The 14,210-nt window shown below is 34.5% G+C and overlaps 1 protein-coding gene across 3 annotated transcripts in view; it reads left to right on the top strand.

The window, feature by feature from the left end:
• LOC123745023 (dual specificity protein phosphatase CDC14A) overlaps positions 1 to 9,825 on the top strand; it is a 111,844-nt gene extending 102,019 nt beyond the window's left edge. For 2 of the 3 annotated variants that reach the window (XM_045725272.2, XM_045725273.2), the window contains one exon: positions 3,880 to 9,825. In XM_045725272.2, coding sequence (XP_045581228.1) covers positions 3,880 to 3,934 — 55 coding nt within the window. In that variant the 3' untranslated portion in view covers positions 3,935 to 9,825. Of the gene's footprint in view, positions 1 to 1,921; positions 2,549 to 3,879 lie in introns of all 3 variants that reach the window. The other variant, XM_045725271.2, reaches the window with a different exon arrangement.
• The last annotated feature ends 4,385 nt before the right edge of the window (positions 9,826 to 14,210 follow it).

The following is a 14,210-nucleotide window of genomic DNA, read 5'->3' as shown; positions in this document are numbered from 1 at the left end:
CACACACACACCACCCCCCCCCCCCCCCCCCCCCCCCCTCCCCAGATACCAAAACCTGCATGTTTGAAGCATGCATTAGCTTAGATAGTACTGTATTTTAGTACTGTATAAACATTATATTTCCTTATTTTTTAAGTTTTTACATATTTTAACATATTGTGCCTGTCAACAGAAACATACGACACATTGTCATTACTTTGCCAAAATATTTATAGCATTCAAAGCACTTTTCTGGGCTGGCCCCTCAGTATCTTCCCAATGCTTAAGAGTTTGGTATCAGAGGACTTGCATAGGCTTACCAGTAATTAGACTCCAAATTTATTTTGTTCTTCAAGGTGAGGGGAGCTTGAGTATAAGACAAAAAAAAAAAAAATCACCTAGAAAGTTCAGGCAAAACAAAACAAACAACTTCTCTTGGCAAGAAATAAAAGGAATGAAAAGAAGTCAATCTATAGTGGCTATGTGCAAATGATCCCCACTCAGCTCTCCCAATTACCATGAAGTGGTACCCCCAGGTCACTAATGGGGTTATGACCAATGTGCACCCTCTAAAGCACATTACTATTACTTTTTGTGATGCATCTACTTTTTTGGGAAACATTTATTTTGCTGTTAAACATGTAGTGATGTCAATTCTTGGGACATTCTGTTTCACGGGAGTAGTGTTTGGTAAGTCAGCCATATGCTTGTTAAAATAAAGTTTTGGTGCCTTGCTTTGACTTTGGTGTGTGCTTGGGTTCCATTCATTGATTCTGCCTTACTTGTGATATCTTGTGCCTTTCCTTGTCACTTTGACAGGGTTAGAGGTGAAGGCTGACAAAGCTACTCATGGCTCTGGCACTTCTGCTTGTTCTTTAACAACCTGGATTGCAATTTCAGCACTTCTGTGCATCCAGGAAGTTTTATTTGTAATATTCTTCTGTTGGCCGAGTTGTGATTGACCACATCCAATTAAGAGCCAGATTTAGCTTCTTCCTGCTTTTATGGATAAGTTTCAATGTTTTTGGACACATTCCATGTGTCATTCCATGTTCATTTCATACTTTATGTATACCGTTGTTAGTGATGTCCTGATTTTTTGTTCTTGGAGTTTATTCAACTGTCTTAGAAATTTGAGAGCCTGATGGCATTTGTGGCATTGTGGTACCAAAGTTTTTAAGCACCGGAAAGCTACTGAGGGCCACCCTGAATTGAGTGGTTCGTTACATTCGACATTGAATTTTTTTTATATATGAAGTTTAATGGCTATGCAGTGGGACTCGGAACAAAATAACGCTTTATGTAAATATTGAGAGATGATAGTTAAGCACTTACAAATATATTGTTTTGTTTTAAGAATATTCAGTAGGTATAACTTGGCTTTAGAGTATAATTTATTTATAGACTCTGCATTATTAAAGTTATTTTTATATTTAAGATGTTTGATTCAAAACACAGGAGTTTTCTGCACTTATAAAGTATTTAAGGTTTTAATGAATTGGTAAATAAACTAAACACCAGTTAATCTTGGTGTTTTGTAAAGATCCAGTTGCTGTCAAGATTAACATAATAACTTTCTCAAGATAATATATCTTGAAGTTATGTAGAAGACAGTGTTTGGAGCATGTGTATTTATAACATTACCACTAATATGTAGAACTCACATTGATTATTAGTGAATATTACCTTGGAAATGGACTAGTTTTTAATTTTTTTTTTTTTTTTTTTTTTTTACTAAAATAAAAATTATATTAGTAGAAACTTTTTATTCAGGATATGAAAATTTTCTACTGAGAATATTGTACAACTGGATTGATTTTTTTTTTTCTATAAATGATGCAGTGGCTGAAAGCAAGCATATTTGGTAGCATTAAGAATAATTTGAAACTTTACCATGAATGAGACCTTTACCTCAAAAACTTTTTCACCCCCTTTACACAAGACATGCATGGCTATTGGGATCAGTGTACCGGGGATCGGCTCAACGTGGCAACAAGTCTCGTGGGGTTGGCCACTCCCCGGGGCTCTTATCAAGCTCTCAGACTCAAACACGTGGTTTGATTCCTGCCTCTGTGATCCCACTGGGTAACTCACAGATTTCTGATAGCTCAGTTCCTCAGAACTTAGGAAGAAAGGCTCATCTGAACTGTTCTAATTCAACATCCTACTCGCCATCCTTGACAAAGTCTTCATTCCATGTTGCCATCTCCTCTTCCCCCATTTCCAAAGTTCCTCCTGTCTCCTCTTCCCTTTCGTCTTATTCTTCTTCGGTAAATGAAAACCAGCTCTCCAGAGCCAGTGAGATTGCCACCACAGCTGCAGCACTGTCAACAGATAATGTGGATAATGGGAATATTGGTGATCATCCTGAGTTGGAAAATAACAACTGTGAACAGGAGCCAGAAAATAGCCGCTGCAACCTCAGAGATGACAATAGAAGCCGGACCTCAAGTGCAGGGAACCAATCTCGGCTCTCACCGCCTGTCGTACACAGCAAACTCCCAATCTATCGTGTAGTAAAGGGAATAACAAATAGTAATCAACTTTTTCACTACCGTTTCTCTCCTGTGTAAGTTAGATGTTTAGTGATTAGTGACTTTATTTTAATTTCGGTTTATTATTATTTGCATGTATTTTTTTCAGATTTAACATTTGTGCTTTGCATTGCCTGCAGAGTCTTTGTGCATAGACTGTCATTTGGGATCGTATTTAATTTTTTATTTCGCATGATTTCCCTTTATGTATATATTTTCTATGCCGAATAGGATAAATATTAGCCACTCCCCGTTTAAAATTATGTAAATTTGAAAGAAATTATATATATGCTTAGTAAACAAATCAAATTCATTACATAAAATTAAGAATTTCTTAAGGCTGAATTTTGCTAGCTAATTATTTATATATATATATATATATATATATATATATATATATATATATATATATATATATATATATATATATATATATATATATATATATATATAAAATGGAAGGGTATACCACCTCTGGCTGAAAGAAAGAGGACTTTGAGCCTCGGAGGAATTCACACGCAACGCATTAGAGGGAATGTTTAGGTCCCCTCCAATACAGTGTGTGCGCTCTTCTATATACCGTGTGTATGTATGTATATATATATATATATGACAATGTCAGACCACGGAGGAAAATGAAACAGGAATTTCCTTAAGTACTTTCGTATATTAAATACATCTTCATTCCTTCTGAAGATGTATTTAATATACGAAAGTACTTAAGGAAATTCCTGTTTCATTTTCCTCCGTGGTCTGACATTGTCACATTCTTAATCACGTGTTTATTTTCGTGATATACACACACACACATATATATATATATATATATATATATATATATATATATATATATATATATATATATATATATATATATATATATATATATATAATACACACACACACTGTATATATGTAATATGAAGTTCAACTTTTTGTGTTATTAGAAATATAGTACTGTACTGTACATTAGTGTTTAAAATTTCCTGTTCAGCAAATCCTTTCCATTTTTTCGTTGATTGATGCTTTATCACCATTGTTCATTGTAAAGGCACGCTATACCTGAGAATGTTTGTATGTATGTATGTGTGTGTGTGTGTATATGTATATATATATATATATATGTATGAGTTATTTATATATATATATATATATATATATATATATATATATATATATATATATATATATATATATATAAATTATTTTGCATCATAGAATATTCTGTGCTTTGTAAGAGTGGCAGTAATTGTTTTGTGTGTGTTTAAATATGAAGTATATTTTGATACATTAATGTGCTTGCATTGGTTTATATAATTTTTACATTTAATAGATTTTTTAAAAGCCTTCTCATTTTGATTTACAGCCGAAACTCGAACACACTCGCCAGCCGTTCCACGAAAGCTGCCCTCGTCAGATGACTACCAATACTGCCCACCACGAAAAACAAGAACAGCAAGAAAATCACTGAGAATAATACATCATCACCATCATCAGCATCTTCCTCAAACACCAACACCACCACCCTCTCCTCCAGCAACAAGACTTCTGTCAAGAAATCTCGAATCTCTTCCATCGGCAAGCTTAGCTCCACCGAGAACTCCCCCACCCACTCCGACACATCCAACAAGTCGCAAACTACCCCCACCAACTCCAGTAATGATAAAGAGTCGGATGCCCAATTCATCTCAAGTGACAAAGAGGATAAAATCTTGTCCAGCCCTTCCAGTCCAGAGAGAAAAAGTGCTTCAGCAGAGCTCCGGAACACTTCCAAGACTGCCAAAGGTACTTCCAAGTCTTGGTCATTTGAGGTTGTGTCAGAGAGTAGGTCTAGAGGGGAGACCAAAGTGTCACGATCTGCTCCCCCAGAGTTGAGAAAAGCTATATCAGTTGAAGGTAAGGGAGGGAAGAGTGCTTTGGGGACAAATTTTTTAAGATCTGGTCGTGGTGTCAACCGAAATGAGTTAGGAGGAAAGAAAAGTGGTGGGCTTAAGAAGCGGTCGCATAGTCCTTCAAACAGAGAGCCAGGGAGAAGCCTCAAGACTCGCAAATCTCGAAGTAGGGTTACTAGTCCAGAGCCTGTTGTGAGTGACACGTCAGAGAGAAGCAAGTCAGAAAAGAGTAAAGAAGCAACCCACAAGAAAAAATCTTCACAAACTCAGATTACTGAATACTACACAATTCGGAAAGAAAAGAGTACTTACAAAGTAATAAGAACACTTCCTGATGATCCCCCCAGTGAGCGAAGCACACGAATCCGATCAGGATGGGATGAAGATGGAAAGCGAGTAACAAATGTGAGTGCCATCACAACACGGCGCTCTCGCCACATTCCCGACGAGTGAAGTATAGTCGATGTATTGTAACGTCAGTGTATTATGTTATTCTAAAGAAATTGTACAAATGTTAAAAATGTTAATTTTTCATAGACGTGATATAAAAGAGCAGGGCTCTCTATAATGAATTAGAAAATATAATAATTTTGTAATACTCTGAATGCCTTTGAGTCTTGGGAAGCCTCTCCATTTTTTTACTTTCCCAAAGATATAAAAGTTTGACTAGGAGCCAGATCTATGTGTGCCTGAAGTATGATAGATAAGTGTTGTGCCATGTCCTTATGTTGTTGTACAAATTACATATAGGTCTGAGAACTTGTGCTGGAGTGTCGATAATTTTTCTTATTATTTTAGAGCCTTGGGCCCGAGTACATTGATGCTCGGGTGCAAGGGAGCTTTTAATTAATCTAAGAAAGTGAAATAAGAAATCATTAATTACTTGTTACTTATGTAATGTGAATAGTAGTTATAACAAGATTACCATGTGTTTAGAGTAGTTTTTCTTTTGGGCTGCTATTGGTGGGCAGTTAATAATTTGCTAATTTTCTTTAGAATATTTATTTGTCAGAAGTCATATTGCTCTTGCTGGAAATGTTAGGCAGTTTTTTTTTTTTTTTTTTTTTTTTTTTTAAGAACTGAAATTTTCCTATTATATTTAATATTGAGTGCTAACACATTACACTAGGTTAAACCATAGGTAGTGCTGCCTCCATGACAAATAACCTAGCATCATTTGAGACATGATTATAAGTGATACTTATTGAAAAGGCTCCAGTTAAGATACTAGTACTGTACTTAATACATTTATTGATCACTGGAGATGTACTTTACTCTATTTTTGTGATGGAAGACAATGCTTTTTGTGTACTTTATTGCCCAAATGATGCTTACAGTTAAATATGATATTTTGAACTTTTTATCTGTATAAAATATATTTTGTATATAACAAAAAATGTATCAAATAGTGTATATTTGTGCATCAAATTAGTATCCACAATAGATACTGTAATGTATTCCATTTCTGAGAATATATTGTACAGATTTCAGGTGCATTGAAGAAAGCTTTATGAGGAACTTAATACTGTATTTAAACTAGATACTGTACTGTGATGGCAGATCAAAAGTAAACAAATCCTGTTTTCTTTATAAAGCTTAGTGAAATTTCTTAAGAGACTGCACCTTCTTAATTACTTTCTTAAAAAGATACCTTTTTTTATGTTCTGCTTCAAAATAGGCATATTGAGAACCCAAAACTATGCTTGCAGTTTGCTAGGGATTCAAAAGTATCAATTTTAAAGTATGTGAAGCAGTTGTCTGAATTTTATAGTTCCAAATATTTACAAACTAATATTTTGGCATATTCATTTTGCAAACTGAATTGATACTGTTTGCTTTGGTTTTATCATTCATATTTATTATAAATTATTTAAATATTTTATTCAATATTTTTTTTTTCCATATAGAAATTATAGAAACACACATCAGGTTTATAAGATGTTTGCTTCACTTCTCAGAGCAATTTTGTTTTGTGTAATACAGTGGAGCATCTTAAAACTGAAATGACTGGGGCCAAGCAATGCAAGAATTAGATGCTATATCTTAAACAAATACACACACACACATGGGGTTAGAAAGGTGGGGTCCAAGAGCTAATAGCTCAATTCTGCCGACACATAGTAAATACACACACACATACACTGCATATATGCATATTATTTTTATTTTGATAGGCATATTGAGATATGCCTAGCATTAGGGCTGGGGATACCTCACTTGATTAGCTGTAATCAAAACATGGTTAAATTTAATATTTTTAAATACCCTAGATTTTTAAATTTTTTTAAAGTAATCAAAGTTTGGTTTAAAGATTCTCCACTGTATTAGGGAAAGATGTTTTAAAGAATATTTAGTAAATTTGTCTATGAAATCTAATTATTTTTATAGATTAAATTTAACATTTTATTTCATTTATACTGAGTGCAATTTCAGCTCTTAAAAAATTTAATTAGTAAAGAAATATAAAGTACACCAAGTTACAACTGCTAGCAACAGAACTGTAACAATAAATGAGCCATTCTATGGCAGAAAAGAGTATACTGTACTGTATATGAGGAAACGTCACAATTATTGAAGACTAAAGTTGGAAGACTTTCATCCTGACAAGACCTCTTCAGTTGTGACAGCAGCAGCCCTGTCACTAGGACAAATGTTTATGCCTCAAGTCTTCAATAATTGTGGCTTTGCCTTGGACATTTTTTGCATTAGTGTGAAACACAATAAAAATATATATATGCATGCATATGCAGTAATGTCACGGAACGTGATGTTGGATTGCAAGAATAACCACACTAAATAATAGAAAAAAGTTTAAACACTTCATCCTTCTCAGAACCTTCCTGAAAGGGACAAGAGTGCTCAAACCAATTCTGCTATTCAATTTAGTTATGCTTATATGTATTATAAAAAAAATGTAAGTCTTTTCAGCTGTATAAATATTTGTGTACTGTACTGTGTTTGTTTTGAGTAATGCTGAATATATATTTTTTCTGTACTTTAGATTTTTTTTATCAATTTTTTTTTTTTATGGCTATTTCGTGTATCAAGAATTATTTTAATATATTAAAAAAAATACATTGCAAGATTTGACTGATGCTAAAACTAAAAGTATATACCAGGAATACTTGTTTTCTGATATGCACAAAATTTTAGATTTTCACAGATTATCTTGATGCTGTATTACAATTTATCATATAATATCCTTTGTTTAGTATAAAGGTACATGCCTATTAGCAGTTTGTATAATTTGTCACCAGCTATCATCATTCATGTAGAGCTTATTTTTCATATTTTTAAACAACCATATTTTTCATCTTGCATGTCTACTGTATATATACAGCTTACTTGTTAAAAGTACCATAGTATTTAGTCTATGCTCTGTGCAATTATTTTAAAGTTTGGATTAATTATATTCTGAAATTTAGGCAAATGATTATTTTTGGCAAAGCTTCCCGAGTTAAGCACAGGTCCAGCCTTATCTGAGTGAAGTACACCAGGTCTTGTATCCACCCTTGAGACTCTTGTAGGCCCTTGTCTACAGAAGCCAGGATGAGAATCTCTCTCTCTCTCTGAGATGAGATGAGAGGATCCTGAGGATCAGAGATCAATCCAAAACTTAGAAAAGTATATATCTAAAAAGTATTGACAAGGCAAATATTTTAAGAAAATTAGGTACCCAAAAGTAATGAGGCAAACTAGTGATGATGCAGGTTAAACACTCGAACCTTGTAGCACATAATCACCACTATGTGGCAACCCTCATTTTCCAGACAGCTTGCATCCTTACAAGCAGCCCAAATACATCCCACCACACCATGGAGAAGGAACTATGGTAGGGACAAGGAATTACTTAGGGCCCCACCTGAAATTAGCATTTAATTACAGTTAGTATTTCCTTGAGCTACTGAACAACAGTGCATCAAAAGAGTAGACAAGCCATTTTGAAAAAGATCCGTTTAGTAATAAAAGCAACAAATTAAGCCAGGGTTGTTGACCAGACCACACAAGAAGGTGAAGGGACGACGAAGTTTCGGTCCGTCCTGGACCATTCTCAAGTCGATTCGACTTGAGAATGGTCCAGGACGGACCGAAACGTCGTCGTCCCTTCACCTTCTAGTGTGTGGTCTGGTCAACATACTTTAGCCACGTTATTGTGATTCATCGCCTGCATAAGCCAGGGTTTATGCATGGGAGAAGACAGCAGGAACAGAGGATTCAAGACAAAAAACAAAACTGCTTGCCAAATACAGTAATTCAAGTCAACATCAGTGTGCTGAGGCCAAGGGATATCTCATAAATAGTGCGAGACCAAAAGTATCAAAAGCTCCAAAACGAGGCTAACTGGACATACTTTATTGGCAACATAAGCTATGAGAGCAGCAAAACACTGGCCATCATGTGTGAGAGAATATATTTCCAGATTGCTGGAACAGACCCTGTTGCTGAGGACCTGGAGGAATCTGCCCTTGTAACCGAATGTCAAGATTCTAGTCCTGGCTTCCAGAAGGCAAGCAAGTCTTGGGCTTGGTGCATCTTAAGACATGGCTGGACCATTGCTAAGCTCTGGAAGCTAATGAGGGCACCTCCATAATAATAATTTTTTTTTTGTTTTTTTTTTACAAAATATCAATCTTTTATTTTTATTAAAGAATGGATCATCTGCATATAATTAATTACAAGTTACATATCTCATACAGTATTGTATTATTTTTGTTGTGATGTATACTTAAAAAAATAAATTGATGTACGTATATGCTTTAAAAGTAATCACTAGTGATAAAATTGAATGTTACGAGAAAAAATGCCTTATGCATGAGATTCAGATTTTAATAGCTATCATATTATTGAATTCCAGTTGTATGAAAATTCAAACATTTGTTTTGTATTATTGTATATACTATGCATTATGTTGTATGTTTTTGTTAAAATAGTTAGCTAGGATTTCAGATGTGGGAAAATCACAAGTTTGGGTTTTACAAAAGTCAGCATTCAGGTACTGCACTGAACTGTACCTGGTTTCTTGCTGTAGTACATGCCAATCTGAATTTTAACTACCGTAAATTTTGTTCAGGATAGATGTTAGCATCAAGTCATAAGTACAGTGATTGCTTGCCTGTTATCAGGAGTCAGTCCATATTTATGCTGTTTTTATTTAACAAATTTGTGTTCTGTAATACATAGTATTATACTGAAAGAAATGGAAAGTGTTCAAAGATTATACAGTGTTCACCTGTTGGTCTGGCTTCTTATATATAAATATTTATAAGAAAATGTCTCTTTGAGTACAGGTACTATTTCGTTTATATAACATGATTGCTTTTTGGGAATTGAACTATTTTTCTAACCCTGTTTGTTATGCAATAGAGGTTTGTAGTGTCTTATTTGAGAAAAAATATTAAATACAGAATATCAAATGAAAATATTGTTTGCATTCTTCCAATAGTTTCAGATCTGATTTTGAGCCAAATACAAATGAAAGGCTGTTGTAGAAAATATGCTTTTGTTATAGTAATTACAAGAAGTTTGGGCAGGCAAAATATTTGGGCTCGGCTCATTCAACCAAAAAAAATCTTATCCATAAGAGCTATAAAACAATGGTGAGTATAAAACTTAAGAGCTCTTTTACATACCAGTAATAATCTTTTCCACAATATAAGTACAGTATTTCTCAAGAAATATCTCATACTTCGTGTGATTCTCCACAAAAGTTAGAATTTCATTTTTGTTTTTTGTTTAAAAAACTCAACTTTTTTTAACTCAAATTTCAACTTTCATTGGAAAGTATGGCCTTCAGCAATTACAGTAAACATAAATGCATAAATAATATTTTTTACATAGATCCACTTACACTAGGAGAACTATTTAATAGTTCTAGTATGAGTAACAACCCACAACATTTTATTGAGACATTTCTAGAGGGAATGAAAGGTGGCTCCCTAAAGCTAGTTTGCTGATGTAGCTCTTTTTAAAATGCCACTGGAACAATGGCAACTCCAGCACGCTGAGCTTCCATTGGGTTCCAGGTGAACCCATTGGGTGATGCCCATGTGTTCCGTTACAGCCCTCTAGAAAGTGCTTGAGGTCAGAATTACCATTACTGTATAGTCCCTTCTTTGATAATTACTTAACATTACAGTGCAAAGTTTTAAAGATGTAGAACACACTTGAGAGGAGGTGCAGCAATTTCATACTTAACATTTTTGGAGATAATGTGCTGTTTGGGGTTGGAGTTTGTTATTGTTTTAATTGCTGATTTATGTTTAGTAATTAGATGTTGAAGGTAATTTTGAGTTGTAAATCCCCAGGCACAGATACCAATGAGAGGATGAATAATAAGTTACCAAGACTAGCTGCGGTACATAGTATCTGATCTTGGAGAGAATACCTACCATTTTTAGAATTTTTTATTTTATTTTGTATATGGCTTATTATTCAGCTTATTGTCACTGTGAACACCTAGGAATTTGCTCTGCACATTATTTGGGAATTGTCAATTCTTAGGTTAATTTGATAAGGGGACTTGTTACCAAACAATATGTAAAATATTTTATCAATGTTAAGGGTAAGTTTGTTAGCAGTCCGCCATTGATAGACTTTCTTTAGTTCAGTATTCCTTGTGTCATTTTGAGTAAGTGGGTTAGCACTGAAAGTTGTGTCATCAGCAAATAGGATTGGCTTCAAGTGTTGAGTGATATTAGGAAGATCACAATATAAATGAAAAGGTAGAGTAAACCAAGACTACTACCCTGTGGAACATCAATGTTCATTGAAAGAGGGGGAGGGTTTGAATCATTCACAAGATATATAACAGTGCTTATCAATGAGGTAAGATTAGAAGTACTGAAAGGAGTGACCTCTGACACCACAGTGTTGCAGTTTGAGAAGTTTATTGTGGTTATTAATAATGATAATAATAATAATATTATGCAGAGAAATCACATTAACATAATACAGTATATCAATTCTTTTCCATGTCGTGGCGCAGTTAACTAAAGTGTGCATTGGGGATACCCAACCCATAGGTTCGAACCCCTCATCACAGCTCCTGTGGATTTGTTCAATATTATAATTATTATTATTATTATTATTATTATTATTAATTTTTGTTCAGAAGAATGTGAGTACAAAGAACATAAGTGTAATGTACAATTGCAGGGACAAGAGTTACACATACTAATGAAGCCACTATTATGCAAAGTGTTTCAGACAAAACTTTGAATTTTGGTAAAAAATTATCTAATGGTACAAACATGGGGTAAACAATACTAAAAGAGAAGTACAGTACTGTACACTAATAAACTTGAGAAAGTTCGACAAAAACATCAAATGAATACAATAAAATGGTGATACAGTACTTAATGATGACAGGCATAAATTATTACATTATGAAGTCTGTAGCTCTAGCAACAGTACAGTAGTTAATTTAATAACAGAATGGAATTACTAAGATTTAATTTAGAAAAGCAACTGAAACATAATATAGAGTATAATAGAATAATTTAAATTAATGGGGCCACCGCTTAAAAAATAAACATGGATAAAAAGGGACATGAGTACTGTAATCAATTTAGTAAATTAAATGCAATAATTAGATGACAATAAGAAAGGACATAAGTCACAGCACATAAAGTTTAAGACAGAATAAAAATGAGTAAAATTAGTTATATGATATTACTTACTGTACTGTACTCGCCTTATTGTGCTTGCGAGGGGTTGAGCTCTGGCTCTTTGGTCCCGCCTCTCAACTGTCAATCAACTGGTGTACAGATTCCTGAGCCTACTGGGCTCTATCATATCTACATTTGAAACTGTGTATGGAGTCAGCCCCCACCACATCACTGTATATGGATAATAATTAATACATAATTAATATGGAATAATAAAAAATAATATGGATACAGGAACTGTGTATGATAATAATTACAAGATATTAAGTAAATATTTCTTAGTGTCTCTTAAACTGGTTGGGAAACGGACAACTATTAATTACATTTGGGAGGTCATTCCACAATTTAGGACCCTTGATTTGCATTGCATTTCTGCTTTGATTGCATCTCACTCTAGGAATATCAGAGATATTTATTTCTTGTGTGGTGACCATGAGTTCTATCACAGCCCTCTAGGAAATGCTTAAGGTCAGGATTGGTATTGTGGTTCAGAGTTTTATAGATACAGTATAGGGAATACTTGAGAATATGTGCAGAAACTTAATATTTAACATGATCAAAGGTTTCAGTAATGGAGCCGAGTGGTGTCAGGGATTGGAATTTGTTATTGTTCTAATTGCTGATTTTTGTTGAGTAATAAGGGGTCGGAGGTAAATAACGGTGATAGATCCCCCAGGCACAGATACCATAGGTGAGATATGGATAAATGAGTGAATAATACAGAGTAACTAGGGCAGAACGAGGAACATAGTACAGTATCTGACTTTGGAGAGAATGCCTTCAGTTTATTTTTATTGTTTTTAGTTACTGTATATACAGTATTGTATATGGCAATTGAAATCAAAATCAAAATGGAAAATATTATCAAGGCAAATGGGAGGACCGTTAACAAGCCACAGGCTTCCTGTCCTCATCGAGGCCACTAGTGATAGTGGCCCTCAGGTAAATCAGATAAATTTAGTTTGTTGTCACATTGAACACCAAGGAACTTCCCATCTGTTCTACTCATTAATTTGGTATTGTTTATTCTTAAATTAGTTTGATCATTGGACTTGTTAGCAAGCATATGAAGTGTCTTATCGATGTTAATGGCAAGTTTATTAGCAGTCAACCAGAAATGGACTTTATTTAGACACGGTATTCACCGTGTCTTTAGAATAAATAGGTTAGTATGGAAGAAAATGAAGGTTGTGACATCAGCAAATAGAATTGGCTTCAAGTGTTGCATGGTATTAGGAATATCATTGATGTATATGAGAAAGAGGCGGGGGCCAAGTATGCTACCCTGCAGAACGCCAATGTTAATTGGCAGAGTGGGAGAAGTGACATCGTTCACTGAAACATTCTGCTGCCTGTCACTGAGGTAAGATTGCAAGTACTGAATGGGAGCCAGTTAGTGGGAGTGAGCTGTCCCGGGCGGGACATAATTGTTGGGAGCGTTTCCCATCACCTAATGCCCCTATCCACCAAGCAGTAAATAGGCACCCAGGAGTCAGCTTGTTAGGAGATTGCATCCTGGGGCGAGGTCAGTTAATTCGACCCTGGAGGGACCTCGATATAAGCCTAATGTGCTGCATGTATAAACGGGTTGCCTGTCCCCCGACACAATGAATTATAGTATTATTAATTATAGCAGAGCCTAAGCTTAGTAGCAACAACACCCATATGTCTGCTGATTTGCTTGATCTGATCTGCTGATATGGTTATAATAACGATAAATATATGGGTCTTTTAGTTTTGTATGTTGGGTAATGATAAACGGAATAGTTAATACAACATAATGCAACTATCCAGTTACAAGGAATGTATATTCCTGGTAGCTGGAATATCCACCTCTAACTTGCGTAATAGTGGCTTTAGGCATTGTATGTACTAGCTCTATCTATAAACCCATAAACTTTTTGTATCTCACCTTGTATGCATGAACTTTACCTAAATAAATATTTGATTTGATGTCTGCCCGAAACGCTACGCGTACTAGTGGCTTTACAAGATTGCAATTATTACTATCCTATGTATCCTCACAATCCCAATGTACCTTCTTGTATATATATAAATAAATAAATAAAAAGATTGATATTTCCGAAATATCACTAACCAAAGAAAACGGACATGTTGACTTGGATGTACAAGCGAGC

The sequence above is a fragment of the Procambarus clarkii genome, chromosome 57 (genome assembly GCF_040958095.1).
Source record: "Procambarus clarkii isolate CNS0578487 chromosome 57, FALCON_Pclarkii_2.0, whole genome shotgun sequence".
Classification (NCBI taxonomy): domain Eukaryota; kingdom Metazoa; phylum Arthropoda; class Malacostraca; order Decapoda; family Cambaridae; genus Procambarus; species Procambarus clarkii.
Note: the sequence above shows the minus strand (reverse complement) of the source record. Positions and strands in the feature narration are given on the sequence as shown.